Raw genomic sequence first — 21,215 nt, forward strand, 5'->3', positions numbered from 1 at the left:
TTTTTAATTAGAACTTAAAGCACATGTTTTATCAGCTCTGTAGAGTACTATTAAATTTTCTAAAAACTCCTTGAAGATCAGATAAAGCATGTTTTTCTGCTGAGAGCCCAATGCTTTAATTTGCAATTCTGTATGTTGTTTTATTCATGATAAAGTACTTGATACTTGTAGTTTTTCTCCATAATGCTAACATGCTAACACTGACACAGATTCTCTATTCACGTTTGGCAGTCATCAAAGGACTCTCTCATGACTGGTCTACATTTTCATTTGTTTTTGAAAGCTTAGTTTAAAAAAAAAAAAAAATCCAGTAACTACAATTAATACTATCCATGACTTAAATGAGCTTTAATAATGCATGATTTGGAAATAAACAGCTAATTAAAAGACAACAAAATAATTTCACTTATACAGCGTCTTATTAAATCTAATAGTTTGAGTTTTAATAGGCTGAGAATATATATTGTGAAAGCATCCATGTAAGAAGTTATTTTTATTTCATAATGCTCTGATTTATTCTGCATTCGATTCAGATGCTCAGGGGGAGGAAGTGTGAGAATCAAATAGGAAAGAGGCGCAGGCTGTCAGAACAGCACTGTCCATGAAGGTTTCCTGTCTGCAGCACTCAGTTCCTCACTGACAGGGCATCACTCCACTTGTAGATACATGAGTCAGAGAGAAAATGTACATGTATTCAATTTATTTTCATAAGTGGTGGGTAATTATAGAAGCAGAAGACTCAAACTGGAAATAAACTGAACAAAGCTAGTACATGGACAGATTCAGACAACTTACTTTTCATGAATTGAAAGAAATTGTGACTGGCACTTATCAAAACTATTACCTGTCAAAAATCTCAATAACATCATTTAGCAATTCTGGGATAAGAAAGGGAGCAAAAAGGAGCTGCTACTTTTTAAGAGGTTTGGGGAGTTTATTAGTCTACCCTTTTTTTTTCTTCTTTTTTTCCCTCCACTAAATGTTAATATAGTTGGTATCACTTCAAAATTTTTGCAAACTCTAAATATTTCTACTAGCAATTACACTCCAGTTAATCAGTTAAATGGAACTGTAATTAATATTAAGGAATCCCTTGCCAAAAAAATCAATTTCATTAAGAAAAAAATTTTACACTTTTTTTTACTGCATTACCCAGATACTCTGAACTTGACATTTCTGCCCAACAAGGTTATCTGTGGTTGCAGAAATGATCATTTGACAGCTATAAATTTCCCAGTAGCCATGCGAAGTCTCACTCCCTTCTCTAATTCCACACAGGCATTTTGTAGAGCATGGGAATCACACATTTCACACTTCCTATTCTACAGGCCTAAAAATCCTGCTCACAGCCATTAGCATGGTGAAGGCCATATTTATTAGGTCATTATTATGGCTATAAATGGATAGGGATTGTGGCCAGACAACCCACAAACTTCTGCCCACACCCTGTGCTCCTCCCCAACCTTCGAAGAACTAGTACTGATCACTCTTGAAGCTCAGTATATCAGTTGGAGGCAAGATGAACACTAATTCCTGTACATGCCTTGCTCTCTAGAGTTTAGCACAGTCCTCTCCATCAGTTTTTAAGCAGATGCTAAAAACCTTGACACTATCCTACCTTATCAGTATTCTGCCACTTTTACCTTCAGCTTAAATAATACATTACTAACACCTCAATTGACTGTGGATAAAAATAGTGGTTTCCTACCCAAGAACTACATAAAAGTTACATCAATACCAATGAAGGTATCTATAACCAGACACAATTTTATCCAAATTTTACTTTTCAACATGCAAAATAAACAGTGCTCCTTGTAAGCTAGAAAGTGAGATACAAGCTGAGAACTGTCCTTAGACAGGCATTAAGGGGAGTTACTTTGTTTCTTTTGTAAAAATAAACAAACAGAATAGGCACAACCAGTGGAACATTGCATCTGAAGAGACTGTCTTCTGAAAAATGAGACTGCACAGGATGTAATAATCTCCTACAAAGTAGGCATATACTTTCCTGAGTTTACTCCTGAGGAAACTAAGTCAACAAGAATGAAACAACTTGCCTAAAATCAGATTGCAAGTTTGCGTTTCTTGTTTTGATACTATCTTGAACCAATACTTGTATTCATTAACACAATGTTTCTCAAATGTCAACCTTACCCTTACTGTTCTATAAAAAGTTGAAGAAAGTAGGTGTCTTTGAACTAGCTAAGTATTTGCCCTAGATTTTAGACATGAAGCTCAAAATTAATACATTTTCCTCCTCTTTCTTCTCTCCCTTCCTTCTCCATTTACTGATTTTTTTTACATGTCACAAGCCATAAAAACAGGTTGCTAGACAATCACACAGACTATACCTGCACATGAGTAAAGGAGGGGAGTGGGGATAAATTCTTGTCCTGAACCCAGCACCCTTTCTAGTGAGAAAGGGCTGCTTGGAGTACATTTGTCCTCATACTAATCCTTTCATCTCTGATCAGGACCTCTAATAGCCAAGATGCTACTCCATTATCTCCATCACAGTTTCTTGTCTACCACTGCTTCCTTCCTCCCCATCCCTGCCACCCACTCCAAGCAGGAAGAAGAGACAGGAAAGGAGAAGCTGCTGCAGCAGTCCTTCGCCTCAGGCTAGAGCTCATTTGCTAACCTACAGGTGACAGGTTACTTTTACAGGAGTGCAGGCTTTGTATCCTGATCTTTCCATCTGTAGAGGCAGTCTTTTTATCAATTTCCTCAGTTTTCAGACCATTAAACAATCCCATCGTGTCTTTACCTGTAAAACTAAAATGAATCCTTTCTGCTGTGTTCAGAACAGAAAACATTGCATACAACGATGCTCACTTAAGTGCTTAACAGTCATTTCTGTAATTTACTTAACCCTACATCAAAATCACATTTTTCTTCACATCACTGCCACTTGTTTGATCTGTTTGGTTCTTCTTTATGCCTGCCCAACTCTCAACTTCACATCACCTATCATACCACCCATTATATTTACAAAGGCTTTCCACTTCCCTGTGCAGCAATATTCTTTTCTGTTTTCAACCTCAAAGTCCTCAATGGCATCCTCCATCTGCATTTTTTTCCTTATGGGTCATGTGTGTCTGTGTGAAGTATCTGATCACCTCAAGGTAGTACTCAAAGGCCTGATTCTCTTGTCTTCCACATCTCATCTAACATAGTCTCACTGAAGGCTAACTCATAAAAGGCTTCTGAATTCAATCACATTCCTTCATAAACACAGAATAATAGCAGTGTACAGCAGCCCTTGAACTCACTATCTATAATGAGATGACAGCTAGGCAAGCAATCTAGAATATAATAATAATAGAATAATTCTAGAATATAATACTTAATGATTAACTAAGATTTTAAAACCCATGTACAGCATAAACACAGCTTATTTCCATCAGAGGTGCTCAGACATGAGTGACAGCTCTCTGAAACAAGCTACTCTGTTTATTCAAACTGTTCAGAAAGTGCTGCTACTCCTCCTGCCCCCATACGCATACTACAGCCACAGACATTGAAAGAGCAAAGCCCAGGGATTTTGGAAGACAGCTTGCTTGTCAGTGGCATAGAGTACAAACTTTGAAATACATTGTTCTATGCATGCTTTCTAAAACTGCTTACCATGAAATATTTATTAAGTTTAGGCAAAGCAGACATCAGCTATTAGCATACAACCTCTTTATACAATCATGGTTTTCTCCCCTGAAGAGCTCTGAGAATATTCTGTCACCTCACAATGCCCACATGCGCAACTCACCATGTCCTGAAAAACTGCTCCCACAACCTCAAGGGCCACATGTATTAGAGTTCTCTGCTAACCTGTCCCTCTCTTGCATCACACCATGAAGAAAACCATGTAGTGTTTATCTTCACTGCTTCCAAGAGGAGGCAGCTATGTTTGATGCAGTTGCTGTCATGAAGCAACTTGATATGAACCTGACTGCAGCTGTTCAGAGAGCAGCATAAAGCCAGACCATTGCTAAAGTCCAGGGAAATAAGAGATTCACAAAATCAATTTTCAATGAAATCCAGTTTATGATGCTCACAATTTTGCAGCTAGAAAGCAATAACTAAAATCAAAATAGGGTATTTTGAGTTTAATATTTACCATGAAGAACTCTGTATAACATTTAGGATATCTGATTTCTTTCCCCCTAAACAACAGTAAACACCAATTTGCTGAGTATTTCCCAAGACACTGCTGGTCGCTCTCCAAATACTCCGCTGAGGATACCGGTAGTTCCTCACCTCCTTTTTCCTTTTTTACGACCTGTCACATCAGCCCAGCAGCTCCCCTGTCACACTGCCACCCGGGTGACGCCACCACTCCAGTAATCCCTACCTTACAAAATAACAGGAAGAAAAATGAGTAACTGCAAGCCAACTACCTTAACTCCACACAGGCATCTAACACCTTCGCACTGTCCCTCGCTGGTGAGGAGAGCCTCTGGGTGGGCTCGCCGGAGAGGGCAAGGGGGCGGAAGGACACCTGCCCCTCCGCGCCGCGGCAAGGACGCTCGCCGCCGCTGCGTGCCACTGCAAGCCTCAGAGTCACAGCCGTGCGCCCACCGCTCGACGGTGTGTGCACATCTGTGTGCGGGGCCGTACGCGCGGCGAAGACACGCAGCGCTGAGTGACCGCCTGGGCTACCAGATCTGACCGAGAGGCAGATCCGCATACACGCATCTACCTTATATACACATATGCACACATATCTATACATATTCCAGTGAAAGAGAAGTTCCTCACAGAGGCACCCCGGCGCCGAGGGCTGGAAGGTTTCTCGGTGTATAGCGGGGGAGGCTGAGGGAGATGAAGTTTCCTCCCTGCTCCTCCTCCTCTCCCCGAGTTACGCTGCAGCGCCCGGCGGCCCTGGCCGGCGGAGACGCCGCCGGCAGCCTCATGCAGGCCCGCTCCCGGGGCTGCCTTCCCCGCGCCGGCCTCCGTCTCCGCCCCGCCGGGGCGCCGGGACCCCGCTGCTCGCCGAGGGCGGCCACGGGAGGCGGCCCCCGCCCTTACCGTTGCAAAACTGGAGCAGCGAGGAGGTGTCGTAGAGGCTGCTGTAGCTGGAGAAGCCGTCCTCCATCCTGCCGCTGCGCTCCCGGCCTCCCCTCGGGTGTCCCGGTGGCCGCCCGCTGCCGCCTCGCCCACACGCTGAGGAGCGGAGGCGGCTGGGGCCGCGGCGGCCTGCTGCCTGCCTCACTCAGTTGCCATGGCAACCCATTCACTCCGCCGCGGCTGGGGCGGCGGCCGCTCCTCTCCGCCGCTGAGGCGACAGGGGGAGACCCGCGGGGCGGAGCGGGGCGGAGCGAGGCGCCGTCACTGTGCGACGGCGGAGGGGGGTCGGAGGGATGTGCTTCTCATCGGCCGCAGGGTTGGTGCTGGCTCTGTGGAGGGCCGCGCAGCCTCCGCTCGGCCACTTGCAGGCATGGGGGAGATCCCGGCGCCGCGGTGGTGGCTGAGCCCTGCCGAAGCACGGGATCTCTCGGAAAGGGAGCTGCTTGGGCGGGCGCGGGTGGCGGGACGACCAGGGCACCGCTCTCTCGGGCGGAGAGAGGCGGAGGGGACCGTGGGGCGGCGAGGTGAGCGAGGAGCCGTGTCTTTCGGCAGGCGCGGGGCCGGCGCGGCCATTTCTCTTCAGTGGACGAGCTGAGCTCCCGCGTCGCTGAAACCCGGCCCTCGTTCAAAAGAGAGGCAAGTCCTGGTTGCCCGTGCCGCGGCGAGGGGCCCTGCTTCCCGCTTGACCGTGGGAGCCAGTGAGACGAGGTGTCCTACTCGAGGCGAGGTGGAATAGAGCCACCGCTGCTGCGTGCGTGCCAAAGTACCCGGCAAGGGCTCGGGAGGCAAGCCAGCAGTACGGCCGGGTGGAACTGCAGGTCGCAGCATCTCTTAATCGGAGGCAGAAGGGCAGTGGCTGCTGAGGCAGGCTGCTGGCTGGAGAGCGCAGTGCCCAGCCCCAGCATCCCTCTTTGCTGCAGTGACACTGCTCGCTGCTGGCTTGGCTGGTGCTGCTCTGGCTTCTTTCACTGAAGCAACAGACTGCGTGTGATCGCACATTATGTCCTCTGTTGGTTGCAGTGGCGATTCCACTGGCTACGGGACAGATTTGTCCGTATTGTAATGAATACAAAAACAAAAAGTATTGTAATTTGTTATGCTGATTTATACATGTTTAACTGTTTAGGGGGTTTGTGTGTGTAGGTATATTTATAGTGCCCATTCATGGTGAGATGAGGTACAAAACCGCTAGCTAATAATGTTGTAAAATTATTTTATACCTTAATGGGCTTCCATTTCTGTGCTAGGGATGTCGGAGTGTTCAGTGACTGAATGGCATTTTTACTTTACGCTCCACAAAGTGCACAAGAAAAATAGCGCATTGCATATCAATAGCAACCTTTCATCTTGAAAAAATGCCAAAACATGTAACAAAGCCTATCTTCGGGTCTCAGACCTTTCAGAGGCAGTTCCATCATGTGGATCCGTTTACAGGCATGAGTTCAGTATATGAGTCTTTTCACCAACCACTAAATGATGGTAGTGCTAACACCAAAATATGCTTAAAAATTAGGTAGAGGTATCTGTTCCATATTAAAGCAGAGTGAAAAGTGCTCCCTCCTGAATTGCCAGTGCCAGTATCAGAGATGAAGTCATCTGCAACACAGATACTTACCTGTATCTGTTTTATAGCTGTGGACTATGAAATAACAGCAATTTGTGGTAGCTTAACTATATAGATTTTAAAATATATAAGCAAGGAAGAGAAAACTACTTCAAAAATACCAAAAACTATAGAATTTCTTTGTATTTTAAATGAGACATGACTCTTTCTCATCTTTAAAATTAGCTGAGAGCCCTTAGGTTTTCTCATGGCCTTTTCATTTGTAAGCCATGAAACTTTTCAATGATGCTGTAATGTTCTACCAAAATTATATGCAGAAACATATATATGCATGAGATTTTTGTCAAAAGTTAACAATAACAGAAAAGCTCATTTGTAATACAAATTTTAATTAATATTTTAATTCATTTTAAAACATCATTGCCATCCATGATCAGGTTATTCTTTTAGAGATTGATAAGTGTTTTAATATGTTCATTTTCCATGGGCTAGAGAGTTTCCGCACAAGTAGTGTGCTTGCCATAAGATGTCAATATGAGCTTAACCTGTACCTTCAGGTGTGCAAGTTTTGGTGAATAAATCTCTGAAATCTATGCTAACCAAAAGTATTATGTTGGTAGTAAAAAAATGTATTGTTAGTGAGAATGTTACAGAGATCAGAGCAGTAAATTTTTACGACACCTACTAAAGCAGAAGAAAGGGCAAAAAGGGGCGATGCAGCTCCGCTTTGGAGAGCGGAAATTAGAAGTTACTTATAAACTCAAGTCTAAACCTGATCTGAATGCAGCAGTGTTAAAGGAAGATACAACATTTAAAACTTTACAACAGATTACCCACCAAAATTAGTTGTGAGGGTGTCAGAGAAGCCTATCGGCTTACCATGCTGCAAATCAGTTCAATGATGTGACAGAAAATGATCTCATCTCAAGTCTCTAGGTGCTGTTATGATTCCATTATATTCTGAGGGCAAAGGTTAAAAAAAGAAAACCATTTCATAATTCAATTGCAATGATTTTGAGACCTGTTACAATCTTGTTATGCTAAACTGCACCACACGACACAAAATGAAAAAGAAATTCTGTCTGGTTGTGGGAACAATGGGACAATGGATCAGAAGGATGCGCTAATGTGCCTCTGGAAATTATGCTGTTACAGGAAAACAATGAAAACACTTTTATTGTCCATTTTTTCAGTAAACTATGGCTTTAATAATTTGTACAGATCAAAGCCAGTGCATAAGAAAATGGGGAATCATAAAGGTGGGAACGTGGCATCCTGAGCAGTAATAGAGTGAGTGAGACTGGTGCATCTGGAGGGGTGTTGCCACTGTATGTTTGAGCATGCTTATTGTTGGCAGTGTCAGAAACTCTGTATGGTCTTACATCTTTGAAATCTGTATTTTGTAACTAATGATTTTAGTTGCATATGTATTGAGTAGTGCAATACAAATTACTATTTGCTAACTGAGAATGAAACAGCTTTTACCTCTCCCTAGCTGAATTTTCAGGAGTTCGTATTTCAACTTTAGAACAAAGAAACCTTATTTTTACTCCCTGTTAAAAGGCCATAGTAAAATAATTTTTGTGCATTTCTGTTGCTTTTTAACTTCTATCTCTTTTGCTAGTAAATAAAATACCTTGCAGCAGGTTCATAGCAGAAGTATTGTAGTTCATAACTCTCAGCAGTACAGAATTCTATAGTATTATGACATTGTAGCTAACAGGGTTCGAAAGAAAGTCGAGAGCAAGCTGTCAAGTCAACATGTCAAAATGAAACAAATCTGAGTTACATTATCCTCTTAAAATCTACTAAAACAGCAAACACTGATGAGATAAATCTTATTCCTATTATGTTTACATTTAGCAGTAATGTTGAGAGAAAAAACCTGATACAACTGTGTTTTGCCTGGCTGGTAGAGAAGGACTTTAGAAGAACTTTCCCATCTAGGTAATTTCTGTGGCTGCTCTTTTGACATCATCAAGTTGTTCCCAGTATTTGATGAAGGTTTGGACAGTCTACTCACACCTGACACCTGGGACTGTGATAAATGTCATCACCCTCAGCAGAGGAATGAGATGTCAGTTGGTAAGGGAAAGACATAGGGATGTGGATGTCAGTGGCCAAGCCTACTGTGGAGAGCTGCTAATAGCATCAGGTGTGGTGCGACCTTCTTTGCAGTTTCAAGGGGGTGAAGGCTCAGTTCACCACAGAGGCTGTAAGGTTCTTCCTTCAGGTCAGTGCAATGTGTATGTTGAACAGATCAGGAAATCTTGGATGTCTGCTATGCATGCTGAACATGTTTGTAACTAGAGATATCGGGCAAAGCGTCTAGTACTATCAGCAGATGTGCTGGTTTTGCTAAAATTTATCAGTGGATATAATTATAGCATCTATTTTGCCATGACTAACTTCTGAAGAGCCCCTCAAGCTCTTTAGCAATCATTTGATAGGTCACATTTACTGCAGCATGATCAAAGGGAGCTCAGCTCAGTTCTGTAGCTCACTGTATTTCCACTTCAGCACTTAGTACTGTAGCCAGTCTCTGCTTGAGCCTGGAAGGTTTCAAGTTGTGTGTTTGTTCAAGTTTTGCTTTTCCTCTGTTTACGGTAGAGGTTTTACCCATTAAAAAGCTGAAGCACTGCAATGGTTAGTGCCTGGCCACAAACTACAATCCACAGCACAAAGTACCGTGCATGTGCTTTTTTTCTGCAGCATCTATCACCGATAGAAAGCAGAAGAAAGGGGCACCTCTTCCAGACGTTCATCACCAGCTTTGTGAGGAAGCTAGTGTCAGAGCACATGCATTTCACAGCATTGGGCAGTGGTGATGCCCAGAAGCAGCAGGCTATGCACAGTGGTAGCTCTAGGGAAGGAAGAGCCAGTACCTGGCATTTAGGCACTTGCAAAATGAGATCAACATTTAGCAGACAGGAGCTCTGGGTTTAAGTTTTTGATATAGCTGCCTAAAGTCTGATGAAATCCTGATTTAGATTTAGTTGTTGTTTGCCCTTTCACTTCAGCAAGCAGCAGCAAAGATATTTTGGGTTTTTTTTAAGGGAATTTCATGTGGTGAATAATTGTCTTCATTCTTCAGAGTGGCTTTTCCTCACCACTAGACTATCTCCAGGATTTAGAGTGGAGTTCTCTGTCAGGGCCCTAACACAAGCTCACATAAGGATTTTCTTTCTTACTGTGGGGTAGGAAAGGAAGAAGTGCCTTGCTGCCCAGTCCCCTTTGTGAAAACACTTCAACCGCTGGAATAATTGTTCATTCTAAATAGCAGGACTCCAGCATTTCAGTCACAGCAGGGGTCTTCATGAATGTCACTACAAAGCATGCTTCATGCATGTGGGAAAGATGGGGCATAAGGGGAGGATCACCATTATGCCAGCACAGTCTGAGCGCATTAAAAATACAATGTAACAAATGTGGGATGAAACCATCAAAGGTATGCATGTTTTACAATCCAAATGGAAATATGTTGCAATATGTATACATCACGTTGTTTTGAATGACATATATTGGAATTACGGAATTTTCCCTATAGTTAATGAGAGTATTCTTAATCATACTGCCCAGGAAAAAGAAAAAATGCTTTACAGATTGATTAATTTGTAAATACAAAGAGAAGGCTTTGAAGATGAGAAGAATAATGCTCTGCGCATCTGTGACTCTCCTGATTCAAAGAGAAGAGGCTGCTCTGCAAAGAGTGGTGCTTTCAGACTTACACCACCTTTTTGAACTAAATGTTGTCTTTATTTTACTCATTTGAAAAATGGGAGGGAAAATCTGGCACAGCTAAAGTCACGCCAGGAAGCCAGGGACAGAATCAAACCAGAATAACTACTAGTGGAGTACACTAGCCATTAGACTATCCTGTCTGCAAACACTGAAGGTATTACTTGTACGGTTTATTATGAAATGCTTTCAAGCATAGTGCCTGCAATAGAAATACCCTTAGTTTTATAAGGTCCTGAGGCAAGTTGGGTTCAATACACTTCAGTGTATGTAATGACCAGCTGCAGACTTGTTACACTCACAAGTACAACTAAACTGATGAGAAGCAAAATGTACTACAGATATATGGGAATGCAACTCCTTTTCTACCTTCTGCACAATCTGTGCTGATGGGAGCAGCATTTCTGAGATATTGGTACTCTGAGAAATTGATATGAAGAAGTGCAATGATGGATATCACCACAAAGATGTGGTCTGTGCACTCTTGGAAATTACTCCTATGAAGTTTTCAGTTCTATCTCAGCTCTACAACACTATTTTTTAGCAGTTTCAGTCCTAGATGGAGGCTGAAAGCTTACAGTAGCAGAGCTCTTTAAGGTATGTACAGGGGGGAGAATCGTACATCCTGTTAAGAGTTGCTTCTCTGGTTTTGTGTACAATAGTTTTGGCACAGGTTCACCAGCTCATCTGCCAGGGCACCAGAGGGTTATCCCTACTCACTCCCCATAGAGAATTCCTTCCCAGCAGAAGGATCTTTCCTGCACTAACTGAAACCTCAGGAAAGTTCAGGCTTTTGGGTGAGAATAGAAAAGGGGTGCTTTTGTGTAGCCAGCAGCACGTACACCCTCCTCCTGCATATGGCTGACACTGCAGATTTATTTTTCCTTTAGTTTTTCTGTTATAAGGATGTTACTACTATAATAAATATTTTGGAGCAGAAAATAAATGGAAATGGATAAACAGAGTAAATATTCTATTTTATGCATACATTTATGTCATATTTGGTTGGAATTTAGTATCTGGTTTAGACATAGCCACAACAATATAAATCCATGCCTCCTGAATTGTATTACAGAAGAAAAAGACTAGAGCAAACTATAATGTAGATTTGTTTTAAATGGTACTTAAATAGCAGTATAATGAATGGATCATTTAAGGTATACACAAAAAACGTTGTATTTTTAACAAAATTGTGCTAATGTAGTCATTCAATTCCAGTTTTAGACTGTAGCAATTTAGAAGAATATGTAACACCCAGAAGCAGAAAACAGGATCCAAAGGATATATGCCAGCTACACTGTGAGAGAGAAGTCTTTCTATTCTGCAGACAGATACTCACAGCACCTGTGAACACAAGGAAATATCTCAACACTGTTGCTTACATTTCTTGGTCAGTAGGAAGGTGGTTTAAACTTGTGCCTTATTAAACCTGGTATTCATGATTTCCCATTTTCTTATGTCACAGTTTTATTGTTTTTAGGATCCAGCACCGTTATGGACATCTCTTGGGAACCAATGCATACTAACAAAATTTACTGTCAGCCATGTAAATAATAAAGCACACATAAAAATATGTGTGTGAGATGAAGCCAATCTTATTTATATCACTTTTTCCATTTGCAATACAAACTGAAATTGGTAATTTATATTACTAGAAATGTGCCCAGATATTAGATATTGCTAAACTATGGCAAGTGTCTTGAGAGATAATTGGGGAAATACTGCACTTTTATTAATCATTTTGTGTTACATTTGCTTTTAGTTAGGCATTTATTGGAAAAGCTAATCTGTGTAACTAAAGTTTAGAAAGTTGTTGTAGTGTAATCTTAACTCCTGACATCACATATGCCTGTTTACCACCTCAACTAACCTATCTTAATGTTTTACTTATCCATCTCCCATCAAAAGAGGAGGAGAAAGAAGACAATATTCCATTTTTACAGTGTGGGTTATTTCTGAAGGGCACAATAGAAACTCTACTGGTTCAAACTCATTGAGTTTCCATGAGCTTTTCAGAGTGGGTGAAGGAGCAAGAAGGTGGAAGGAAGGATGACCTACAAGGGATATGCAGAAAACTCAGCCCACTCCACTCACAGATTCCTCTGATATATGCCAGAATGCAAGACCACCTACATTGAGACCGTCATCTCTCCACTGCTTCTGTTGCCTCAGCCTCTGCTTTCCTAGTACAATACCCCAAGACACAGCCTGGAGATGGAAGAAAACAGTTAAATCATCAGCTAATCTGAACTTCTCTGGCTCAAGAGAAAAGTAATAGGGAATAATACTTTCCTACAGCTTTCAACATCTCTTTACCCTCACTTCCAACACAGGTCATAGCTTTTGTTTTTTGTGGGTAACTATAGGTTTGTTTTGAATTAAACTCTTTTGTTTACTTTGGAACAGAATTTGGCTTGGAAGAGAAAATTTTTGTTCAAGTCTGTGCAATCACCCAAGGCCTATATTGTGGTCAAAGCAATTTTGTATTACATGTGCTTTTCAGAGTAGTTTCTTTCTAACTATTCTTAGCAAGTATATCCAGAAATTTAGATAAATTCCACATTTCATCTCCTTTTGACATGTAAAACTTGAGAAATAAAATGAATGCAACAAAGCAAATGGTTGAACCAAAGAAGCTTTCACAGACTTTTCTAGGAACATGAATAGGCATCGGGCTTTAAAATGTAGAATCAGGTCCATACAGTAATAAAATTGACTTTTGAGGAAAGAATGCTGGTTGTTCTTAAAACACCTCTGCCAGCCATTCCAAGGTGTAGGATTACTAATCCTCCTCAGGGGAAGCCATGCGTGGCATTCTTCACTTTGGTGGTAGCATTCAAGGGAGTCCTGGACAGAGGGAAAAAGTAATAGGGGTAATAATGACAGTCTGAATGAAGCCCTGAGAAATAGCCCAGGCCCTGCTGCCTGGCTGCCAGCCATCCAAGCATGAAGAACAATCGTGCATTTGTTTCGAATACCAAGTCACCTAATTTTAAAAACACTTCCTGACACAGCCCTTTAGTTCCTAAGTACTTCACCACCTGACATTTCTCTCTCAAGCTTTCAAAGAAGCAAGAGAAAACCAGAGACATGGATGAGGGAAAGGAGGGAAACTAAAAGGATTTTGTCATTAGTGCAGTCATAATTCAAGGAAAAAGAAGAGAAGAATACAAGGTCTTTTCAACATTTGCTCAACCCCTCCTTGTCCCACCGCTTTCTGGAATAAATGCTGGAATAAAGAATAGAATGTATCTCAAAAGAAAAATATGTATTGTGTGCCAGGAATTATACAAGCAGATGCAGCCATGAACAGAAGAATTAAGAACATAAAACCCCTGCAGTGCGCACTGGCTGATGAAGGGTTGGAGGTTGCCAAGGGACACTCATGACCACTGTGCAGCCTAAGCTAGGATCTTGCTTTAAACATCATCCTACAGCCCTGTCATGCAGGGGCTTACTGCATTCTTCTTCTTAAACAGCTCTTTTACATATCAGTAGCTGTTTAATAAATGTTTTGGTCATAACCACCTCACGGTATGTTTTACAGATGTTTGAGAAATCTTGCAATGAACAACTTTGAATCCTTTCCCCAAACCGTGTCTTCAGTTAAATATTCTCATATGAAGGTGAATCAATCCCCCTAGACTAAGGGGTGGGTAGAATAGGTCAAGGACCAAATCTTTTCTGCTGCTCACCTTGCAGCTTCAGCTTCAGCTGAAGTCTCGATATCATTATTTTTTATTTGTTAGAAAAATTGTTATATATCTTATGGTACTATGTATCACAGTATCACCAAGGTTGGAAGAGACCTCAAAGATCATCAAGTCCAACCTGTCACCACAGACCTCATGACTAGACCATGGCACCAAGTGCCACGTCCAGTGCCCTCTTGAACTCCTCCAGGGACAGTGACTCCACCACCTCTCTGGGCAGCCCATTCCAATGGTGAACGACCAAAATCACTACAAATAACTCAGCTAGCTGCTTAATGTTCATCAGAGACTTCATTTAGCTACGCAATTTTTTGGCAAAGTCAAGATTCTGATTTTTCAGATTTACACAACTATATTATCTCCCCACTCCTTCATGACATCTTTTATTTCAAGATATCAGCAGCTATTTTCTTAGCAATAATTTCAGCAGGAGAAAATGTTTAGCAATATAGATGCAATGTAGTGTCATATGACCAATTAGGAAAAAAATGCATTTCAAAGAAGTTTATGGCATTAATTTTGTACCAGTAAGATGTTTTAAAGAAAAATCTGTATAAGACACTGTAAAAAGACATTTTGTTAACCTCTCTCTTTCAAATGTCATTTGGTGATCATCCAAGAATAAGGAGTAAATAATACTTTATGCTGGAAAGGAATATGTGTGACTCACAATTTTCAGCTGCAATATGTGTGAACTTGTGGAAAATCCTGCAATTAGAGACTGGAGGCAGAGCAAATTTCTGTTTACATTCAGCTCTGCCCAGCAGATCAGAACTGCTGGAGAGCTGCAGAAAAAAATATGTCCTTTTCTCTCTTGCTCATGTGCTCCATGGACTGTGTCCTGCTTGGAGTTCTACTGTATAAAAGGTATTGCTCTTATAGGGGAGAGTCTTAACATAATTTAGCATTTTGTACTTTTTTCCATTCATCTGATGAAGAGTGTTTGCCCTCCCATTCATTCACCATTTCCTTCCATGTGAAATTAGGAAATATAGCATATAAAGACTGAAACTCATTTTCTCCCCATTCTTCTGTGTTTTCTCTTGGAGCTCAGAAACACAAGTTATCCCAGTGTAGTTGAAGGAGAGGAAATGCAGTAATGAAGTCCCTGTCTTCATCACAAGATCCTTTCTGACCTGACCAGAAGAAAGTATATGAAAACAGGCTGAATACTTCAGGATAGGTATAGATTAATGACAAAAGTATGTTGAGGTAGAATCAGAAAGACAAAAGCACAAAGTAAAATACAAGCAAGATCAGTGAGGTAACAAGATACCGTTGTACAAATGTATATAAGAAAGCCAGGAGTGTCCTGGTCACTCAAGGATGCTAGACAGTTATCAACAGATGATGCAGGGAAGGTGCAAGTGATAAATGTCTTTTTTGTACCTGTCTTTATTAAATCTATACTTCAATCAATGTCTTAAGCCAGTGCTGTTGCTGGAAAACATACTGATACTGTTCCTGCTCCACTCTGTTCCCACCTTCTTGATGCCCTCCTCCATCTAGCTGCCACAACAATTTGTTAGGCTGTACAGAGATCTGCATGGGGAAATGATCCAGCTGAGAATTAACCTAGCAGATAGATGACATTACTTGGATCAATTAGGTCTGCAGTTTGATTCATCTCATGGCTGCACTGTACTGAGATTTATTTATCTTTTTTTCAAATTAGCTAGGCATGTTTACTTCATCCTATGATATTCAAAGGATAGACTGATCCCAGGATGGCTAGTTACTGTCTCTGAGTGACTAGATTTGTATGACACTTGTCTTTTGAAGGGGGGAGTGGGAGAGGGGGAAGGCAGTTGGTGTCACAAAACTCAACTGCAGTAAGACTTTTTGTAGACTCCTGATACACCCATAAGTAAATAAGAAAATGCAGCCTTCCTGAACTCTGCAACACCTGTTCTAAAAAAAATTAAGGCTGTACAGGTAATTCTACCTTAAGAATAACACAAAATAGAAAGATATATGAAATACAATTCTGCATGGTTTTGTCCACATTCTCATTAGTGACTGAAAAAGGCAGCAGAAGGCTGTCATAGTAATGGAGCTTGGGACCTCTGCAAGTAAGCCAGTCAACAGGCAGATTTAAATTTAGAAAGATCTTGGCAGCTTGAAGGAACTATTGTAAAAGCAAGATAAAATGTACTAATGACCAGTGCAAGGGACTACACTTAGACAGGAATTATCTGCTGGAACGTGGATAATAACTGGTCAGCAAATAGCTTGACCAAGAGTTGACCGCAAACCAAACATTGAGTCATCTATGTTATGCAGACTGAAAAAGACAAATATCCTACTGTGATGGATAAATAATCCTGAAAATGTATGAAGAAATCCTTCTGCCCTTTTCATCGTTAATAACACCTGAATTGGAGCATTGAATCCAGTTTAAATTGAACCAAGAAAGATTCTCATTCAAATTAGACATTAGAATAAAAATATCTTTCCAACTATAAGGGTAGTAAATCACTGGGATTAGTGCATGAGGAAGTTACAGAGAATCCATGGAACATCTCTAAGATCATCTTAGACAAATACATGTCCTATTAGATTTGATATAACTGATCCTGCCTTGGGTCAGATTGCCTAAATGAACTCTCAAGGTCTTTTCCAGACTAGGTTTTCTGTGATCCATGTCACCTAGTTATGCCCAGCCCATTAAGATTTCTGGAAAATGGTAACCACAGACCCACATCCATGGGCATTTTGGTGGTGTTTCTCTCACATGAGGTGCACAAGTAATTGGCTGGAGTGCTTCAAATAATCCCACTTTACTTCAGTTACAATCAATATGGAGTAATAGAAATTAGGACATTGCTCTATTTTTCTCTTCTGAGGAGATGAAGTCTTGTCCACATTTAAGTCATTGGCAATATATTCCTACCATCCCCCCAAGAGCGGCTGATGAAGAAAACAGCTTAGTTAATGTCTTACCAAAAATTAAAGCAAATATGCAAAAAATAATATCAAGTTATGCATATGGTGCTACTATTCTGGGGGCTAGTGATGGAGAATCAGCCTTTCTTCTCACATGGGTGTGTGTCAAGCCAGGCCAATCTGAAGTAATCACAGTTTGCTAGTGCTCATTATATAATGACCTAATGCCCCTTTCCCTCTTATGAGAAGGTAAAAAGCAGAGTCAAAACTTGGAGAAAAAAAAATCACTATTACAGTTGCAATAGTGAAATGATGAGAGGTCCTCATTCTCTGCCTTCAAAACAATATATGAGATGTCTGGGATTTTATTTTTTTCACTCCATTCCCTTTTTTGAATCCCCTCCTATAATGTGGACAAACTGATGAAGTAAAAAGGCTATACACACTGAGTGCAGTATTTGCTTTGAGTTGAGGTGTGTAATTGTTCTCTAGCAGGCAAATATGTACAAAAAGGAAACCTCTCTCTGGGCATGATGCTCTTGAACAGATCAGCACACCTGAAAATATTTTAAAGCAAGCCTAGATTGTATCAATCTTCATGCCACTAAGTACTGCTAGGGACAGAACTGAATCTTTGGGTGTGTTTATATTATTCCCTTGTATTAGATGAAAGATATTTATGCCTCTCTTTTCATTTACAAACACCTATGTGTAAAGGGGTTCTGACAAACTCTCCTCCCTTTCCCCCCAAAAAGAACACTAATCTAATATTTCTTAAGAGCACAATCTCCTAAAAAGGCATTGAGAATGATCATTAACCTTGAAGGCTGTGCAATCTGTTTTCCAGACTTGCCCTTCACAGTGCTAACAAAAGTAGTTTGCACAAGAGAAATTTGACTTTCACATGATCTGAGATACACATTTAAATTAATAAAATTTATGACTCTATTAATAATAGATTCCAGAAACTAAACTACAAAATTTAAAATGGTATCTTCACACTTATGAAACTCAGGTTTGCTGTTCTGCTTAAATCTAACAGTGTGACATTTGAGAAAACTGTGACATTTGAATCTGTGTCTAACAGAGGAAGGTGTTCAGAAACATGGATTCAGTCCAAACTCTCTCTAAGTTTAAGGAATTCAGCAGAAGGGATGGGGGGGGGGGGGGGTGGAGAGGGAGAGAGGGGGGGAGGGAGGAATGTGCACACACAAATGCAAGTGAGCAACATATATTTTATTATTGCAAGTCAAAGTAATTTATCTGCTCTGTGAGAAATCAGACATAGAATCACTGCCTACTTATAGAGTCAGATTTAGAATCAGACCAACTGGGATGATTTGGTGGGAGGACTTTTAGATCAGACAGGTGACAACATCACCTTTGTGTCAGAAAAGAGCTATGATTCTCTTCAAAATAAAAAGCACTTTTTAATTCATACCACATGACTGACGTAAGACAAACTCTACCACAGGTCCAGTCTGGTAGGCAATTTGGGTTCAGTAAAAACCGGAATTTGCTCATCTGTGCCTTCTTCATAGGCTGTTACTATGGCAATAGGAAAATATTGTGGGGTATAGGAATAGTGGGAACATGACTAAGGCATTACAGAAAAAGGAACACTCAAAACCAATTCGCTGTAGGCACAGAACACACTTCAGAAATAGACACAAACTGAGGATGATAATCTGACATTCCTTTGCACCCATGCATTTATTGGGGGATGTGGTTAATAAATAAGGAGCTGTAGTGCTGCATGCTTTCAGCCCCTCTGTTATCAGTGGGAAACAGAAGCTGGTGTTGAAGGAAACAACAGCACTCTGCTCTGCTCCTTCCAGCTCTTCACCTTTCTCTGTGGGACCGCCCTGCAGCTGGAACTGCATTTATCAGTAACGAACATGTTTGGACAGACTCAGTCAAGTCAGCATGCAACTTCCATAGCCTTTCCAAGTGTGAAGGCTTCGTCTTTCACTTGTCAAGCCACACAGGCTTGTGGGAACCCCTGTATGAAGGCTCCCATCTCATGGACACTAGTCCCAGCAAATTTAGACTTGGATAGAATGCAAAGGAAGCAGCCCAAGGCAAGAGCCACCTCACGGGAAGACTTTCCTACAGAACATTGTGTGTACAACAACTACCAGAATAACCCAGACCTGTGCTCTGGCTGAGTACCATGTGGTCATCAGCTTGCCACTCAACTAGTATTTAAAAAGTAGCTTGTCCTCAGAAGAATCTTCTCCCCAGTTTTGCTATTTAGTTATTTAGCCTCAGAAAGAATGAAAATATATATATATATATATATACACACACACACATACATATATGTTTTCCCTATAAAAATAAAATCTGCCTTGTGCAGCTTATGATGATTGCGTGGCCTGCATTAGTGTTAGTCATATGCTGACACCTTTATGCTTTTGGCCTCAGTAGGACTCTGACATAGTTAATTCCATGGATCAATTATGCATTGTGCAAATGCCTTTCTTTCAATCAAATTCATGTTCTGCCTTTTAATTCATTTAATGTTTCTTTATCCTTGAACTCTGAGAAACACCAGATTAACTACTCTCTCTAAAGAGTTCATTTTTTTCCTACGTACATCTCAAGATTCCCCTTCAATTTACTCAAATACTTCAATTGTTTCTGCCCTGAAGGAGGTGAGAGCTTCCTTCGTCACGGGCTTCTGCGACCAGTGGAGTTTTGGGGTTGTCCTCAAGCTTCTCCTTCTGACCTGCAAACAGATGCTTCTTCATGAGAAACTCAGTGAGCTGAAGCAGTCCACTACACCCTTTGATCCTGCTCCCCTGAGTTTTACTGTGGGAGGTACAACGGAGCCCTGAGGCATCAACATGATTATACTGTATTCTTTTACCTTAAAAATGCTGGCCACCAGTATTGTTGCTCAGCAACATGAAACTGTGTATCACTGCTGGCTTCATTAAACTTTAAAAATATTTTTCCTTGCCTATCCAAATAAATAATTGACAAAGATTTCAGTATGTATTAAGCATGTCTGTTGGAATTCCAGTAAGTAGGTCTATAATTCTCATTTTATATATCTGGAATGAAGAAGAAATTACTAACACTGGCTGTAAAATAAAATGGATAGCTGAAAAATACTTGGTCTTACATAGCAATTTGTAAATTGCTCAAAGGTGCTGTATCAAATAAAGATCAAAACCCTGTAATTATTCCTTTACTGAACACACTGCACCTTTTTTTTTTTGCTAAGAACATTAAATCTGACTGTATAGTTTCCTGCTAGAAAAGACTGCAACAACTGATTCTTTAAGTTCTTTGTTATATATATATATTTGCTAATATAGGCAATTGAGCACATCAAATATGCATAAATAGAGAAGAACAGATTTCAACATATATATTTTCTGGTTGAGTAACAGTGCCTGGGGTTATGAAAAGGGAACGAGTTGTAAAACTCAAGCATACTTTTCATCATCTAACTGATGGATTGCTTGTTATTCACCTCTGGCACGGGTGCCAGCTAAAATAAATTGCTGCAATCCTTATCAACAGATTCTTTTCTATTATCTTCATGAAGTCCCAGTTTTAACTAATTGGTGGCAATACCAGGACATTTTTCTGAAAATACAGAAGCCTCTTGGTAAATGCAATTGCTATTCTAATCTATGAGCGGTGCATTTAGATGCATGTCTTGTGAGCAGAATAGAGAGAACCTGAGCTAGGGAGCTCCGGAGATCTCCAATCTAAATGACTGCCAAAATAAACATGAGCAGAGATAGAGGGATTAGTCCTGTAATCCTTACTTAAGCAAAATTCCTGCTATCTTCAGTGAGATTGTCACTGGGGAACAGCTGTAGAAATTGGCCTAAATGAAGCAGAAATGAGAAAGGCCAAATTCCGCCTCTGGGTGTGCATGTATGACTTCTGTAAAACCTGTGATGGCCAAGCCTGGGATAATCAGCACATAAATTCCCACCAAGCTCTACAGTACCAAGACTTTATTCTGTATGAATACCAGGAGTCTTCATACCCCCACAGAGCAACATTCCTATCCAAGTTTCACTAAGAAGTAAGAGAACAAATGCAAACTGAAACCAACATTCAGAAACAAAATGTGCATTGTATTAAAAAGCATCTTCCATTTTAACCAGTTGTAGGAGTGTTTGAATCATTTGTCTTCACTGAACTCAGTGTTATTGCCCCCATTTTCCAGCTGGGATGGAAAACTCACATGCAAAGTGGTTTTCCATAGACCACACAGCAAGTGA

General features: G+C 40.8%; 1 protein-coding gene across 6 annotated transcripts in view; it reads right to left on the bottom strand.

Moving 5' to 3' along the window:
* Nucleotides 1-21,215, bottom strand: part of EML1 (EMAP like 1) — a 124,346-nt gene that overhangs the window by 75,431 nt on the left and 27,700 nt on the right. Inside the window, exon 1 of one of the 6 annotated variants that reach the window (XM_054161856.1) lies at nt 5,026-5,193. The exons of 4 other annotated variants lie outside the window; for them this stretch is intronic. In XM_054161856.1, coding sequence (XP_054017831.1) covers nt 5,026-5,092 — 67 coding nt within the window. In that variant the 5' untranslated portion in view covers nt 5,093-5,193. Of the gene's footprint in view, nt 1-5,025; nt 5,194-21,215 lie in introns of those variants that run through there. One more of the 6 variants, XM_054161858.1, reaches the window with a different exon arrangement.

This window comes from Dryobates pubescens, chromosome 5 (genome assembly GCF_014839835.1).
Source record: "Dryobates pubescens isolate bDryPub1 chromosome 5, bDryPub1.pri, whole genome shotgun sequence".
Lineage (NCBI taxonomy): Eukaryota > Metazoa > Chordata > Aves > Piciformes > Picidae > Dryobates > Dryobates pubescens.